The sequence below is a fragment of the Sardina pilchardus genome, chromosome 1, assembly GCF_963854185.1.
Source record: "Sardina pilchardus chromosome 1, fSarPil1.1, whole genome shotgun sequence".
In the NCBI taxonomy this organism is placed as follows: domain Eukaryota; kingdom Metazoa; phylum Chordata; class Actinopteri; order Clupeiformes; family Clupeidae; genus Sardina; species Sardina pilchardus.
Window position 1 is genome coordinate 26,783,727 of NC_084994.1, and position 17,500 is coordinate 26,801,226.

Below are 17,500 nucleotides of genomic sequence, written 5' to 3' on the forward strand. Positions count from 1 at the left end.
TCACAAAGAAAATTGGCGTACTTAGCGGTTTTATTTTTACTCAATTTTTGAATTAAGACATTAAGATCAATTGTCAAATGACGATTTTATATTCCTCTTTTTAGGCAACTTTAGCATGGTATCAAATACATTTTCTCCTCACTGTATATATATAATGGGGCTCATAAGTATTTGAACCCATGCTAAAGTCGACTAAAAAGAGGAATATAAAATCATCTCTTGGAAGTTGATCTTACACATTCCACTGGCTTCCTGCTCCGAGCGGCCAGTCAGGCAACCAGCCACCAGCACTGATCCAAGTACAAATATACATTGTGTATATATATATATATACAGTGGGGCTCATAAGTATTTGCTAATGTTGCCCATGCTTAAGTCGACTAAAAAGAGGAATATAAAATCACGTGTTTGAACCCCTACTGTATGTTAAATTCTCATAGAGGCAGGCAGATGTCTGTGTGTGTGTATATATATATATATAGATACAGTATATGGGAAGTGGGACTGCATCCGACCGCTCATACTGTAGCTGCTCGCAGCACAAACACGTAGCGTAATCTCACAGCAGGATGTTGTGACTCATCTACCTGTAGAAGGTGACGAGTTACTCACAGCGGCACCTGAGAGATTTTTTGAAAGGTGTTTGTAAGATGCACGACTCCAAAGGATGAATAGTGGCAGAATAAATGTGCCTTCACTAAAAAAAAATATGTTTTTTTCTTTCTCTCGATATAGTCTTTAATAAATAACATTAGCCATTGTGTAACAGGTGACAGTGTTTCAGATGATAAGATTCTTCCCTCTTCAACCCCAACCACTGTCTCCTTTGACTACACTTTGACTAGCACTTAAAACCTTACTCTCATTCTCTGGTGATAGTATTGATTGATGCAGTATTTTAAACTGGTACCTAAAGTCTCCTCTGCCCACCACCTCCGCTGGTATGTTATTCCTCATTTTTGTAAGTCACTTTTGATGAAATAGTTGATGAAAAAGTGAATAAATGTTTATGTAACATATCATTATCATTGAATGCTATCTGCCTGGCACAAAACATCAATGTCAGAACTTTACTGAGCCCATAAGATGTTCCAGAATGTTCCAGATGCTCCAGCAGTCATAGAAAAGACAGGTGGATGGGTAAGATATGGATATACGTAGTTAAGCCAGTGTTAAATTAAGCTGTGTGTAGAACTGATGGGTTCACCAAAAAAGGCGGCGGCCACCCAAAAACAACTCATTAGAGTCCGTGTCTGCTCCCACTGTCTCACACCGCTGAGTTATTCAACATCATTTATGAAGACGTTTTTCAAAAACATTTCAATTCTGTAATTCTCTATTCACATCCTCGCCCAAGCTCATGAGTGAGAGAAACTGAAGTGTACAGTATCTCAACAGGAACAACTTTGTTATAATTAGCAGTTAGGTTGATTAGTTTTTGTCCAGAACTTCACCCCCCTTTCCCTCACTGATTCTGCAGCACCCACCTTCGTGTCGTTTAGTCCGGCCACTTGGTCCAGGGATAAAACGCATTAAAGGAGAATTCCGGTGATTTTTCACGTGTCTTCATAATCATAATCAGAATCATGCCCCCTTAGAGTGAAGTGATGCAGCTGCCTGGATGCTCTAGCCGTTGGCTGCATCAACTCAAGCTACAGTAAGTAGCACCGATTCTTTTCAGTCTATTTCGCGTCGACAGCACTCGGTGACCTTCGAGTACTCGAAAAACCCTCGCCCTCGCTGCTGATGCCCCTATCCACGGCACTGTTGCCGCGGGCGCCGTTGCCGCGGGCACTGTTGCCGCGGGCACTGTTGCCGCGGCTGCGGCTACACCCACCTTCTTGTCGCTGAGGCCGGTCACCTGGTCCACGTACTCCTCCTGGATCATGAAGGCGGCCAGGTTGGCGGTGTAGCTGGCCAGGAAGATGACGGCGAAGAAGGCCCAGACGGACACCATGATCTTGCTGGTGGTGCCCTTGGGGTTCTGCACCGGCACGGAGTTGTTGAACACCAGGCCCCACAGCAGCCAGATGGCCTTGCCAATGGTGAACGAGGGACCGCCGGGCTCTGGGGGAGGAGAGAGAGAGAGAGGGAGAGAGAGAGAGAGAGAGGGAGGGAGAGAGAGAGGGAGAGAGGGAGGGAGAGAGAGAGGGAGAGAGGGAGAGAGAGAGGGGGAGAGAGGGAGAGAGAGGGATAGAGGGAGAGAGAGAGAGAGAGAGAGAGAGAGAGAGAGAGAGAGAGAGAGAGGGAGAGAGAGAGAGAGAGAGGGAGAGAGAGGGATAGAGGGAGAAAGAGAGGGAGAAAGAGAGGGAGAGAGAGAAGGAGAAAGAGAGAGAGAGAGAGAGAGAGGGAGAGAGAGAGAAAAAAGAGAGATAGACAGAGAGAGAGAGAGAGAAATTTGACACGTATCCATCTTATTTGTCAACTTTATAGCATTATTTTACCCACAGATCCACTGGACCAGACCAAAAGCCAAACAAGAACAAATAGAAGTAATGACTGAAGTGTAGAGGAGAGAAAGAGAGGGAGTCTAGTGAGAGACGAGAAGAGGAAGAGAGGGATAGATAGAAAGAAAGAAAGAAAGAGAGAGAGAGACAGACAGATAGAGAATGAGAGAAGGGTGATATTGAGAAGAACCGCCACAGGGGAGGAGATTAAATGATGGAGGGAGAAGAGAGGAACGGAGGCGCAGACGCAGAGAAAGGATGGAGGGAGGTAAGAGAGAGGGAAAGAGTGGAAGAGGGGAAGAGTGGAAGAAGGGAAGAGGGGAAGACTGAGAGATGCTCTGTGGTTCAGTAGTTTTACTGAAATGAGCCGCCTGAGTGTTGGACTCGGAAACAGGGCTCCAGGAGACGCATCTAATAGTGTCAATGTGTGTGTGCGTGTGTGTGTGTGTGTGTGTGTGTGTGTGTACGTGCTTGTGTATGTGTGTGTGTGTGTGTGTGTGTGTGTGTGTGTGTGTGTGTGTGTGTGTACGTGCTTGTGTATGCGCATGTGTGTGTGTGTGTGTGTGTGTGTGTGTGTGTGTGTGTGTGTACGTGCTTGTGTATGTGTGTGTGTGTACGTGCTTGTGTATGCGCATGTGTGTGTGTGTGTGTGTGTGTGTGTGTGCGCGTGTGTATCGTGGGCTAACACACAGCCCCAACCACACACTCCCTGACAATGGCAATTTAGCCGGCACAGCTCCCACATTAGTTAAGTGCATCCACTAAATTAAAGGCTACAGGCCTCTTTTATTTGAATAAAAGTGTCCATGATCATCTGGGGCAGAGGCAGCTTTCATGTACTTCCATGTAAACTACGCTACTAAACAAAAAAGCCTTTCAAATCCTCCGCAAGTCTCCCCCTCAAGCATAAAAGCTTATCAGGAGACAATCCTCTGTTTGTGTTTGTGTGTGTGTGCGTGTGTGTATGTGTGCATGTGTGTGCTATTGTATTTGTGTGTGTGTGTGTGTGTGTGTGTGTGTGTGTGAGTTATTGTGTGTGTGTGTGTGTGTGTGTGTGTGTGTGTGTGTGTGTGTGTGTCTCTATGTGTGTGTGTGTGTGTGTGTGTGTGTGTGTGTGTATTCTGTATATACAGTACGTAATGTGATTTGCATATGGTATGTAACACATGACTAGTGTCTTTTTGTATTCAGCCATCTTTGTCTCATTTTAATGCAGTCATCCAGAGTCACTTCTATCTGCTGGCAGGTCACAAGGTCCAGATCATTTTGTCATGGACGGACATGTCCGGACATGTTGGGAATCTGCCCAGCACTGGGGGAGCTATTTTTGCGTTTTTCTTTGCATTGACGGCGCCTTCAACCTCATAGTCGCTTTGGTTAAAAAAAAAGCGTCAGCCAAATGTAATGTAATGTAGTGTAACGTAATTTTCAGAGTGCTTCAGTCAAGTGAGGCCAATAATGCTGTTCTAAAAAGTTCAGATCTACAGATCTCAACTTTCAGCCCTCTGTGAGTGATACAGAGAAAAACGCAGGCTTTTTTTCAACTTCATAGGATTTGTACAGAAAATTGGCGCCGTCCGGGTAAAAATAAACGCAGTTGGTGGACATAGGCCTTTAAGGTGCTGTGTCCACCAAACGCGTTTTTTACAGCCAGAGCGCCCTCAACCTCCTTTTCGCGGCGCTTCGATAAGTGTTTATTGTTGCTAAGTTACCAAAACCAGAGACGGTTTATAACGAGAAGTGACATTGACGAGCCCGGCGCTGTTCTAAAAGTTGAACAGATTTCAACTTGAGCGTAAAGGTACAGTACACTACGCCAGTTTACATATTATTGCGACTGTGGAACTCCCTCTAGAGTCCTGATATATTGACATGCGACTCTGCTGTTGTAAATAGCAAACTTCTCGCTACTTATCCCCCCCATGTACACAACGCAAATGCTTTTGTCGTGGAGGTGAAGGATTAACAACAGGCAAAAACTCATCTCCAATGAGCTTTACTGTATCTACTGACAAGGTAATGTTTCACGATTCTCACGAGATTTTGCATGGTTGGTTTTCTCAGTAGTGACTCGCTACGTCTATGGTAGCTATGCTAGGGGAATAATTCGCCTATTACGAGTTTGTTTACCATCAAATTGGCTTCGTAAAGGGGAAAATATTACATAGTGTACCTAAATAGGCCACCATACACAAATCATATTGGCATACTTCACACACACAGCCATGAATTACATAGCCATATATCACTACGGTAGTACAACGTCACCTAATAACACACTTTTGAGAAGTACACACACATGTTTTCACACACACACACACACATACACACACACACACACACACTCTCTCGCTGAGACAAACTGCGAAAGCAGACTAAAGAGCGATAGGAATCTCTGAAGAGGAGAGGGTGAGGGCAGGTTAATACACTCTGCAGAAGATAAGGGTGATGAGACTTGTCTGCTCTGACACACACACACACACACACACACACACACACACACACGCACACACACACACACACACGTTAATACACTCTGAAGATGATAGGGGTGATGAGAGTTGTCTGCTTTAATACACACACACACACACACACACACACACACGTTAATACACTCTGAAGATGATAGAGATGACGGGAGCAGACTGCTTTAACAGACACGCACGCACACACACACACACACACACACACACACATACACACGCACACACACACACACAGGTTAATATACTCTGAAGATGAGCTTGTGACAAGAGTGGTCTGCTTTAACACACACACACACACACACACACACAAACACACAGGTTACCACACTCTGTAGCTGATATGGGGTGCAGGCGTGTGAGTGTGAGGGTGTTTGATAGGTGTTTCTGTCAGATTCAATTTCACGCCCAGACAGTGTGTCATGGACATCAGTGACCACTCTCATAGCATAGTGTGTGTGTGTGTGTGTGTGTGTGCGTCCGTGTGTGTGTGTGTCAGAGAGAGAGAGAGAGAGAGAGAGAGAGCGAAGAGCGAGGTGGGGGGGGTGTATATGTAACAGATCGAAGGAGAAAACATGTGGGTGTGTGTATTTGTGTTTCAAGATCAATATATATTCCTGTTCTGATGCACATCCAGCGGTACATGTTTTTACATGCATCAGTGTCTGCTGAGGGAATTATGCAATTGTTTGTCTTTATTTATGTTTATTATTATGCAATTGTTTATCTTTTTTATGTTTATTATTATTATTCATCTCCGCTTGTACTGTACATAATGTGTTGGTGGTTTGGGAGCCATTTGCAGCATCCCCCCACAATGCATGTCTATTGAGAACCCTCTACATACGCCAGAACAAGTCTATTGAGAACCCACTACATACGCCAGAACAAGTCTATTGAGAACCCTCTAAATACGGCAGAACAAGTCTATTGAGAACCCACTACATACGGCAGAACAAGTCTATTGAGAACCCTCTAAATACGGCAGAACACGACTATTGAGAACCCACTACATACGGTGGAACATGTCTAATGTCGAGTGTGCAAGTGTATTAGTGTAAGTATAAGTGTGTGTGTCTGTATGAAAGAGAGAGAGAGATAGAGAGAGAGAGCGAGCATGTATGCATTTTATGCACATAAGAAGGCTATATGTGTGTACATGCACTTATGCAGGTGTGTGTGTGTGTGTGTGTGTGTGTGTTTACATATACATGTATGTGTGTGTGTGTGTGTGTGTTTTTACATGTACTACTGTATGTGTGTGCGTGTGTGTGTGTGTGTGCATCTCACCTCTTCCATCTGCGAGGCAGCGGTTGTAGCCCACCGGACTGTAGTACTCAAATATAAAGACGGCCACCGCCGACACGATCAGCAGCATGACAAACATCATCACCCACACGTCAGCACTGAAGGGCTCTGGAGAGGGGGATGGAGAGAGGAGAAGAGAGAGATGGAGGGAGGGAGGGAGGGATGGAGAGAGGGAAGGAGAGAGGGAGAAGAGGGGGAAAGATACAGATGGAGAGAGGTAGAGAGAGATAAGAGAGAGAGGGAAGGAGAGAGGAGAAGAGAGAGAGGGAGGGAGGGAGGGATGAAGAGAGGGAAGGAGAGAGGGAGAAGAGGGGGAAAGATACAGAGGGAGCGAGGGAAGGAGAGAGGGATGGAGAGAGGAGAAGGGAAGGAGAGAGGGAGGGAGAGAAGGAGAAGAAGGGGAATGATACAGGCGTGAAAGAGGTAGAGAGAGATAAGAGAGAGGTTCACAACCGCCATTTATTGAATCATTCCCATGAAATCATGACGCGCCTTTACAAAAGCAAACACAAATACAAACATGTGTACACACATAAAAAACCCCAGTGCATCATATGTTTAAAAGAACCTGATCCCCCCCCCCCCCCCCACACACACACACACACACACACACACACACAACAACCCCTCAACCCCCAGCACATCCAGAAACCTCTCCCTGTTTGCAACCAGTCTATAGCAAGAGAGAGATAGGGCTGAAGTGAGGAAGAAGAAGGGAAAAGAAACCCGGAGAGAGAGGTAGAGAGAGATAAGAGAGAGATACAGCAAACATGGTGGAGGAGAAGAAGTAAGAGAAAGAAGATAAGACACAGTGCGTGACAGAGGGAGGGAAAGAGAGAAAGCTGAGATGAAAACACGAGACTTAAAAAGTTAAAAAGTACGGCCAATTAGAGTTCGCTCTTTTTCAAAAAAATAAGTAAACAATGTTCAAAGCACTTTGGCTAGAGATTAATCTACCTGGTGTTTTCAGAGAAAGGTTTATAGAAATCCGTAATCACGTGTGTTGCAGGCGCATTGCGCAACACTCACCGCTCGTTACTAAGAGATGATTTGAAATTGGGTAAAAAATACTAATAAACAACAGACATATAATCATGCTTGGTGGCACTCGATAAAATAAATGCTGCTACCCCCTCCCCACCACCACCACACACTCACGCACACACAGACACACACTCACACATGAACGCACACACACAGACACACAGCCACACACTCACACAAGCACGCACACACACAAACGTGCGCGCACACAGACACACAGACACACAGATACACACACACACACACACACACACACACACTGACCGAGGAAAGCGGAGGGTGAGACGGTGCCGTTGCTCCGGGAGACCATGACGCTGATGCCCGTCTCGATGAAGGGCACGGAGAAGTCGATGACCTCTGACCTCTCCTCGTTGATGGTGAGCGAGCCCACCGCCATGTGAGCGTTCTTCTCCACCACCTGGGAGACGAGACGAGACGAGATGAGACGAGACGAGACATAAAGACAGAGAAAGGAGAGGGATATGAAGAACAGTGCTGAAGATTAAAAGCCCTGAGTATACTGAAACATCTCATGGATCAAGGACTGCGTATACTGAAGCATCTCATGGATCACCGACTGAGTATACTGAAGCGTCTCATGGATCACTGATTGAGTATACTGAAGCGTCTCATGGATCACCGACTGAGTATACTGAAGCGTCTCATGGATCACCGACTGAGTAGCCTTTTGGTGTTTTAAGCCTCCAATCGTCGTCTTCCAGCGCTGCATAGAAGGCGCCAAGGTTAGGCAAGTGTTATGGTTAAGGGTTAAGTGTTAGGGTTAGGGTTAGGTGCCTTGTTGACAGTCGCAGCACTGCCTTGAAGTCGACAGTGGGGGCTTAAAACACCAGCGAGCGACCTAGTATACTGAAGTATCTCATGGATCAAGGACCGAGTATACTAAAGCATCTCATGGATCACCGACTCCTAAAAAAAGTATTTTTATGCAGCCTTAACTTCCCCCAGCACCAGCACTTTTAAGGGAGCATAACCATCAAGTATATGACCTCACCTCACCAGGAACAGGACCGACTATAATTATTATCAATTTACCATCTAGACCTTTGTCTACACATCACAGAGGGAGGGATGGAGAGAGGGAGGAGAGAGGGAGGGAGAGAGAGGGAAAGAGAGAGAGAGGGGAGAGAGGGAGAAAGGGAGAGAGGTAGGGAGGGAGAGGTCAAAAGAGAGGGAGAGACAGAAAGAGTGTGAGGGTAAAATACGTATTCTTTGTATTGGTTTCTCTCACTTCACATTTTGTACACACACAAACTCTCTCTCTCTCTCTCTCTCTCTCTCTCTCTCTCTCTCTCTCTCTGTGTATGTCCTGCCTAATATAAAATACAATATACAGTGTGTGTGTGTGTGTGTGTGTGTGTGTGTGTGTGTGTGTGTGTGTGTGCGTGTTGTATTATCACACAGCCCCAACTACACACTCCCTGACAATAGCAATTTAGTTGGCACAGCTCAACAATATATAGATAATGTATTCGTGATCATAAAGCTTATTCAAATGGGATTGAATACAACTGAAAACGAATAAAGAAAGGGAGATCAAGGGAGAGAAAGAGGAGAGAGAGAGAGAGAGAGAGAGGGAGAGAGGGGTCAGGAAAAGGTTGGGTCTCCTCCTACAGGCATAACTGGACACAAGGGAATGGGGGATGAAATGGACAGAAAGAAAAATAGAGGAACGAACGAGAAGATTGGAATAGAGGCAAGTACAAAAAGAAGCACGAAGAGACCGTTAAAAAGAGGAGAGACGATTCAGAAACACCATATAGGAAAAAATGACAGGAAAAAGAGAACGATACAGGAAAATGTCTGATGGAGTGATCAAGAGAGAACACATAATAGAGAATAAGAGAATAAAAGAATAAAAGAAAGAGAAAAAACTGTGAGACTGTTATTCGCACCGTCTTGCTAACAACCGCTCCATTTAGCGTGTTCACCGCGGCCTCTTCAGTGGCAACCATCACACACACACACACACACACACACACACACACACACACACACACACACACACACACACACACACACACACACACACGCACACACACACACACGCACACACTGATATTGAGGGTTGCATTAGAGGAGGAGAGATTTCGGTGGAGAGCTATAAAAAGCGAGTGAACGAGGGAAAGAAGGAGTGGAGACCTCCACAGGGGGGTTGTGGTAGGGGGGCGCGACAGATGGAAATAGAACTTTCCCCACTTCACTTAACTTCCCTCGACCAAAACTTACTTTCTTTCTTTCTTTCTGTCTCTCTTTCTTTCTTTCTCTTTTTATTTTGACGGCCTCTTTCCTTCACTCTTCGTTTTTTGTCACTTGTGTGTTTTCTCTATCCTCCTCTTCTCTCTTTCCCCAGTGTTTTCTCTATCACCCTCTTCTCTCTTTCCCCAATGTTTTCTCTATCCTCCTCTTCTCTCTTTCCCCAGTGTTTTCTCTATCACCCTCTTCTCTCTTTCCCCAATGTTTTCTCTATCTCCCTCTTCTCTCTTTCCCCTGTTGTCTCTGCGCATGTGATTTGTTCCTCCACCCTATGTGCTCTCTATCTCTCTGTCCATCTTTCTTGTCCTCCTCTAAATCTCTCACCCCCCCCATCTCTTCCTCGATCCCCTCACCTCCGCAGGAGAGAGTGGCCTTAATACCTCAGCACATCCCCTTGGCCTCCATCTCCTACCCTTCCATCCTCCTCCACTCTTCCATTCCGTGTTCTTATTTTTCTCCATATCCGCAAGGAAGTGTAATCCCATGTCCTCCATTTTGGTGCTTTTCTTCTCCACATCCCTCTCTCTAAATCTCTCCATTCCTCCCTCCCTCCCTCTTTCTATCTCTTCATTGCTCCCTCGTTTATTTTCTCCCTCTGGGTGTCTCTCCGTCTCTCTGACATTCTATCTCTTCTCTCTCTCTCTCTCTTTCTCTCTCTCTCTATATATACAGTATATATATTTCTGTTAAAGTCAAAGTGATGAATGATGTTCTATTTGATCTATTTAGCAGATTTTACATTATTTGGTCATACTTTTCCATAGTAATCAGGTTATTCAATTTCCTGATTATTTTCTTTTTTTGTTAAAGGGAAAGTATGGTCTAACAACAACAACCGAGGGTCTATTCTTAGATGATAATGAGTCTAAACTGTCACTGGATGGAGAAATTAGGAGTAAGACCGGTATATAATTTATATATATATATATACTGTATATATATATATATATATATATACTTGCAAAGGAAATAGCACATAGCGATAGCAATGGGGGCAAATTCGCTTCGACAAAGCGAATACTCCTTTAAGCCTCTGACAAGGCTCAAAATATCACCACACTTCAGTGATACTTGGGAGAGGGTCCCCGCAGACATACCAAGTACACACCAACTACACAAACACTCTTCTTTTGTCCCCTTCCTTTACACTCACACAGATAGAAATACTTCACTTCGTCTGCAGAGACCGTCTCCATAGTAGCGTTGAAGAGTGATGATTTTTTTGGAGCTTTGTTAATGGCTTATAAGAGTGAACTACTTTGATGTAGCAAAGCTAACCCCCCCAAAGGCTATGCTATAGCTATATGTTTGTTAATGCAGGTATTTCGGTCTTACACAAAACTGCAACGGCTGACGTCGTTTCGGGCCCCCAAGCGGAAAAATTTAGACTTGTTATCATCATCTAAAAATAGACCATGAGTTGAGGAATACCGAACTTCATCTTTAAAAGTTTTATCATGTCAAAGGAACAATGTTCAATACAGGGATGTTAGAATTCAATTATCTCTGTCTCACCCAGGGCTGTACACTGCGAGCACCTCGTCGCAAATGCGAGGAAATATATATTTGTGCTACTTGAAAATATGAAATGGGAGCACAGGTGCGAGTACTGAATTCAACCCTTTTATTCGCATTTTGCTCCTAAAAATCCACACCAAGTGGATCAAAGTATAGGCTAGTACAATTTTCGCGCATCTGTATACAAATTTCATGACAACTCTAACGCTCCTGGCTGGAAACTCACGCTTTCAGCATCAACCTCGCTGTCTCTCACACACGCAAGAAATGTCACTCTAAAACCATTCTTCTTTTTCTTCAATCTGTTCGTTATCAGTTGGTGACTTTGTAGCGATTAGCCTACCGTTGAAACGGCAAACCATGATAAGAATGCTGACTATACAGTATAGCCTACAATTACCGTGTTCATTTCAAATATTATTATTATCACGGTTGATAAACACAGTGTGGAAACCGTGTTAGCTTCACCCCAGCCTGCATTTGACATAGGCCTGGTTGACTTTTATGAGAGAAATCCGACTGATTCTGTTGTCTAAATGATGGATTTAACCACGATTTGGTGTAGGCTACACCTGCTTTAAAAAGGCGGAACATTTTCATTGCAAATGTGCGCATCATATAGCCACTCTGCGTCTTTGTATGGAGGTTACATTCACATTAATTCCATTCCACTAACGTTATCAGGAGAATACCGTAACGTTTTATTTTGAGCTCTGGTTGTCACTCATTGGATATAACAGATATAGCCTACCAAACTCCAAGACGAGTCATGGTAGAGTAAGTTAAGCACGCAGCCAATTAAACATGCAAGGAGAAAGTGACAACTCACGATGCCATGCCATGGTAGGCTACCTAAATCATAGAAGTTAACGTTACTGGACAGTGGACACTCATCTTTTCTATTACACCAGAAATATTTGTCTTTACCTTTGTTCGTTTTTTGAACATTTAAGTTATTTAATGAAAACATGATGTATCCTTGAACTATGCTTGACTCTTTTCCTAAAACCGAATGAAACCTAATTATGTTCACGTACATCTTAAAGTGACAGGCACTCAATTAGACCTACACACTACCCCTGTAATGTCATTACAGTGTAATCAATATGAAGTATTCAGTTTACTGAATATTTTAAGCTATAAGTAATTATGCAGATCCTAAAATGCTATAAATTGATAACAAAATGTATACAAATTCTGAATTCAAAATACGAAATAGAAACAAGACAAGCCATTTTCTGTGTGTGTAGGGTTTGAGCAGAGACTATGATTGCCACTGCTGTGAATGATCTGTATCTTGCTTAAGGCAAGAAGGTTTTCAAGGAAATTTCATAGTGCTCCTAAATTTCTTTCTGTGCTCCTAAACTTTTTCATTTAGGAGCACCTGTGCTCCTAGTGAAAAAGCTTAGCGTACAGCCCTGGTCTCACCGCTCTCTCTCTCTCTCTCTCTCTCTCTCTCTCTCTCTCTCTCTCTCTCTCTCTCTCTCTCTCTCTCTCTCCACTTCTTCATTACTCTCTCTCTCTCTTTCGCTCTCTCATCCCCCTTTGTCCCAATAGTGCACCCCTTTGCCTCTCTCCTCTTCTCTCATCACAATGTAATCAGTCTCTTCTCTATACCTATCTCCCATTACTCTACCTCCCTTTCTCTCTCTCTATCCCTCTCTCTCTCTATCCATCCCTCTCTCTCCCTCTTCCAGCTTCTTTCCACTATCCTCTTATCTCTGTTTTCTCTGTCCTCTCCTTGAGTCATTTAAAGCTCTCTCTGTCTCCTCCACTCTATCATCCCCACCTCTGTTACTCTCTCTCTCTAACACTCTCTCTTTTCTCTGATCCTTTGCTTATTTTCCCTCTCCTCTCTCTCTCTCTCTCCATCTCTTCTTTCATTCTCCCATCTCATCCCTCTCCCGCGTGCAGACGGGGTAAGTGGCCATGTCTGGAGTAAATACCCCAGTCCTTGGGTGATGCACGAAACTGGGGCAAAACACCCCCCGCCCTTCTGCTCCATAATGATGGGATGTGTATGCAGCACCGTACACCTCCTGCGCTCCCTCGTTCCATCCCCACCTCCATCTGACCCCCCCATACATCCCCCCCTTTACCCCCCTCTATCTCTCATCCACTCCTCTACCATCTCTTTCTATCTCTCTCTCTCTCTCTCTCTCAGCGCTCCCAGACATCTCTCACTTTTCCCCCCCGAAAGAGCTGCCAGGGTCTCGGGGCTAAGTGTCTGAGAGATGCATATCGACGGCGAACCCTCCACGCTGTGCGCTCTTCAAAGGGAGACTCCGGGGGGGGGGGGGGGGGGGGTCTCCGTGCAGGTGGAGCCGGGCAAATTTACCCTGTTTAGATCCTAACGCCTTATGGGAGCCGGGAGAGCCAAGAGGAGCGTTGCCTGGGACTGAGTTAAATTACCTTTAACACTTTAGAACTGAGTTAAATTACCTGTAACACTTTAGAACTGAGTTAAATTACCTTTAACACTTTAGGACTGAGTTAAATTAACTTAGGGTCCGAGGCGTTGACTAGTCACATGATGTGATTACCTGGCATGATTATGCACTATTAAAAAAGGGTTCTTATGGTGCTATATAGAACCATGCTGGCCGTAAAGAACCCTTAACCCTTATGTTGTCCTTGGGGTCAATTTGACCCCAAGCAGTGTTTAACATCATAAAATATATGGTTCACTTTTTTTGTTTTGCTTCAAGTTTCATGACTTTTCCTCATTTGAAGGGTACAACAGAGTAAACATGAAATTTGCACAAAAATATGTTTCCAATGTCCTGTAAAAAAAATAGTTACGTTGGTGGTATTGGGGTCAATTTGACCCCATTTTTATGAAACATGATGAAAATGAATATTTGACAAATTATGGATATTATTATTGTAATAGTATGAGAACATGTAGTTATTATCATTATTGCAAATACAAGTACATATTAGATATAAGTTATTTTGGCAGGTCTGAAAAAGTCAGCCTTTGGGCTGTTGACACTGGATTGGCCATATTGCCAGTCAGGGTTCCAGGTTCATAAAGGGGTGTGGGGGGGTGGGATTGTTTTGTAGGGCTTTTGATGGTGGTTATTACACTCTTGTTAAGTACTACCACAAAAAAAACTGGGTAAAAAAAATAATTTTAATCATTTTTTGAGAGTTTTTTTTAGCTGGGGTCAAATTGACCCCAAGGACAACGAACGTCGGTAAGATTTGAGGACAACATGAGGGTTAAGGGTTCCTTTGATGAACCCTTCAAAATGGCTTAAAGAACCATTTTTTTGGGGGGGGGGGGGGGTGCATATATGAAGCATGCAATAGAACCCTTCTTGGTTCTATAGAGCACCTTTTTTTCTAAGTGTGTGGGTCAAATCAGGATTAGCTGATCAATCGCTATCAATCGATCACAACCAATCGCATTCTCAAGGCATTTCTCTCTGAAAAAGCATTCAGCAACATGTGTGTCTTCTCTCACACAGGATTAATAAGATCTGTTGTATACTGTCTGTACAGCATGTATACATACACTCCTCCTCAAGTATAATACATTAATATATACAGACACAGGACTAATAAGATATGGTAATATATATATATATATACCGCATCTTATTAGTCCATACAGTATACATACACCCTGCCCCAAGTATAATGTATACAAACTGTACACGCTGTCCTTCATCGCATCCTGTACATCTATACACCCGGAGGCCGTGACAACGAGACAGGGCTCAAATGAGATAAACTCATCCCATAATGCACAAATGAGATTGTCGTTTGGCTAACTAGAGAGAGAGAGAGAGATGGAGGGAGAAAGATGGAGAAACGAGGAGAAAGTAGGATAGCAAGAGAGACAGAGAGGAGAGAGGAGAGAGGAGAGAGGAGAGAGGGGAAGTCATGCGCACTGTGTGGCACTCGTTTAGCCTCGCGAGTCGTTAAGGATTTGCCCGTGATGGATCCTAATTTGACTGGTCGAGATCTCACCACCACCACCATCGCCCCAAACCCCTCGCTCACCCACCACCCCACCCCCCCAACGCCTCTTCACACATCACACACCAGCTGGACCACAGACTCCCTGAGGGACGACCCCTCATCCCTCTCTCTCTCTCTCTCTCTCTCTCTCTCTCTCTCTCTTTCTCTCTCATATCGTTCATTAGTCACACACTGCTCTGTGTAAACACACACTCTCAAACGCTGTCGTTCTCCCTCCCTCTGTCTCTCATCTGTTACTCTCTCTCTCCCTCTGTCTCTCATCTCTATCTGTTACTCTCTCTGTCATTCATTCAGTGTGTCCATCATACGATGAGTCTCTATATCGCTCTCTTAAACACTCTATCCCTCTCTCTCTCTCCTTAAAAACTCTATCCCTCTCTCTCTCTCTCTCCTTAAAAACTCTATCCCTCTCTCTCTCTCTCTCCTTAAACACTCTATCCCTCTCTCTTTCTCTCTCCTTAAGCACTCTATCCCTCTCTCTTTCTCTCTCCTTAAACACTATCCCTCTCTCTTTCTCTCTCCTTAAACACTCTATCCCTCTCTCTTTCTCTCTCCTCCTCACTGTTTATCTTTCACTCTTTCTGTCTGTCACTGATATTCTTCTCATTACTGTCTCATAGACACAGTACACAACACACACACACACACACACACACACACACACACACACACACACACACACACTGATAAAGTATGCACAAACACACACACACCTCCTCACAAACTCTCTTATCATTCCATTTATTTCACTTTCTAAGACTGGTCATTAATCTCTTAAGCAAAAAAAAAAACTAATTTGCACACCAACTCTCTCTCTCTCTCTCTCTCTCTCTCTCTTCCTCTTCCCATCATTCTATCAGTCCAATTTCTTCTAATTCTCAAAATAACTCTCACTCATATGCAAAAAACACACTCAATCTCCCTATCCCCCTCCCTCTGTGTGTCTCTCTCCTCTCTCTCTCTCTCTCTCTCTCAATCCCCCCTCTCTCTCTCTCTCTCTCTCTCTCTCTCTCTCTCTCTCTCTCTCTCTCTCTCTCTCTCTCTCTCTCTCTCTCTCTCTCTCTCTCTCTCTCTCTCTCTCTCTCTCTCTCTCTCTCCCTCTCATATCTCCCTGGTACATGTTGCACTGGTATGCTGATGCTACTCAAGCTAACACACACATGGCCAAGAGCAGATGCAGACTTGGCTAGACTCTCCTCTGATTAGCACAATATTGCAGTGGAAATCACAGCAGACGCAGACGCAGACACAGCCACACCGTCCCAATAAGATGGGTACCGGGAGCAGGGAGTAGTGAGAATACCAAGTGTTTGACTTGCCTCAGTAGAATTAGCAATGTTGTGAGTCCGCCATTTTGTGGCCGTTCTTTTGTCACTCACTCACTTCGGGCGGTTGATGCGATTGTTGACGTGTTTGTTTGAGTGTTTTGTTTGTGTGCGTTGTTTGAGTGTTTGTTCGCTGTGATTGTTTGTCAAGCTGTTGTTCCCTCTTCCATCATGTGTTTACTGTTGTTGTTGTTGTTGTTGTTGTTGTTCTCGCGCTGATCCCATTGTGAGGTCGGGGTGTAGGTTCATGTCACTGTATGGTGATGTTAACATTCATCAAGGCCGCGATCGTTTTGTTTTCCGTTACTGTTTGCATTCCGTTCTGACATTTGGTTGATCAATGTTGTTGTCGAGATGTGTTTGTCGTTGTGGGCTTGTTTGATTCATTTTTGTTTGCTCACGCACCATCACACGCACACTCTCACACACACACACACTCTCTCTCTCTCTCTCTCTCACACACACACACACACACACACACACACACAGACAGTGTTTACCTCTCCGACCATGCCGTTCCAGGTGCCGTTGATCTTCTTGCCGTGCTTGCCGTTGGTCACCAGGTACAAATCGTAGGTGAACTTGACAGACTTGGCGATCTTCTTGAGGATGTCGATGCAGAATCCCTTGCAGCAGCGTTTGATGTAGATCCCCGAGTTTCCCGTCTGGTTACTAAGGGGACAGGATCGGAGAGGGAGTGGGGGGGGGGGGGGTGTAGAGGGGACAGGGGGATGGGGGGATGAGACGGAGGAGAGAAAAAAGAGGAGGATCAGAGTTTTTGGCAAGAGGTGCGCGAGGAACAGGTGGGAACGTCTCCGCAGATGGAGAAAGGGATAGAGTGAGAACGGGGGCGATAAAAAGATTAAAGATGAAACAGCGCAAAAAAAAAACAAGTGAGTGAGTGAGAAAGAGGGAGAGAGAGAGAAAGAGACAGAGAGAGAGGGATAGAGAGAGAGAGAGAGGGAGAGAATCTAACAGAAACGATGATTCAGATGAGGAGATACACTACATAGCCAGAAGGGATTTCTGCTTCCATTTTGTCATTTGAGGTTTTGTTTTCAACAGGCAGTTATCGATGGATAGAATTTCATGGGTCAGCGTACACACATTT

At 44.5% G+C, this 17,500-nt stretch overlaps 1 protein-coding gene across 1 annotated transcript in view; it reads right to left on the reverse strand.

Moving 5' to 3' along the window:
• grin2bb (glutamate receptor, ionotropic, N-methyl D-aspartate 2B, genome duplicate b) overlaps window positions 1-17,500 on the reverse strand; it is a 113,102-nt gene that overhangs the window by 29,699 nt on the left and 65,903 nt on the right. Inside the window, exons 7-10 of the mRNA XM_062533356.1 lie at window positions 16,890-17,061; window positions 7,547-7,700; window positions 6,221-6,346; window positions 1,838-2,067 (exon numbers count right to left, since the gene is read on the reverse strand). Coding sequence (XP_062389340.1) covers window positions 1,838-2,067; window positions 6,221-6,346; window positions 7,547-7,700; window positions 16,890-17,061 — 682 coding nt within the window. The remainder of the gene's footprint in view (window positions 1-1,837; window positions 2,068-6,220; window positions 6,347-7,546; window positions 7,701-16,889; window positions 17,062-17,500) is intronic.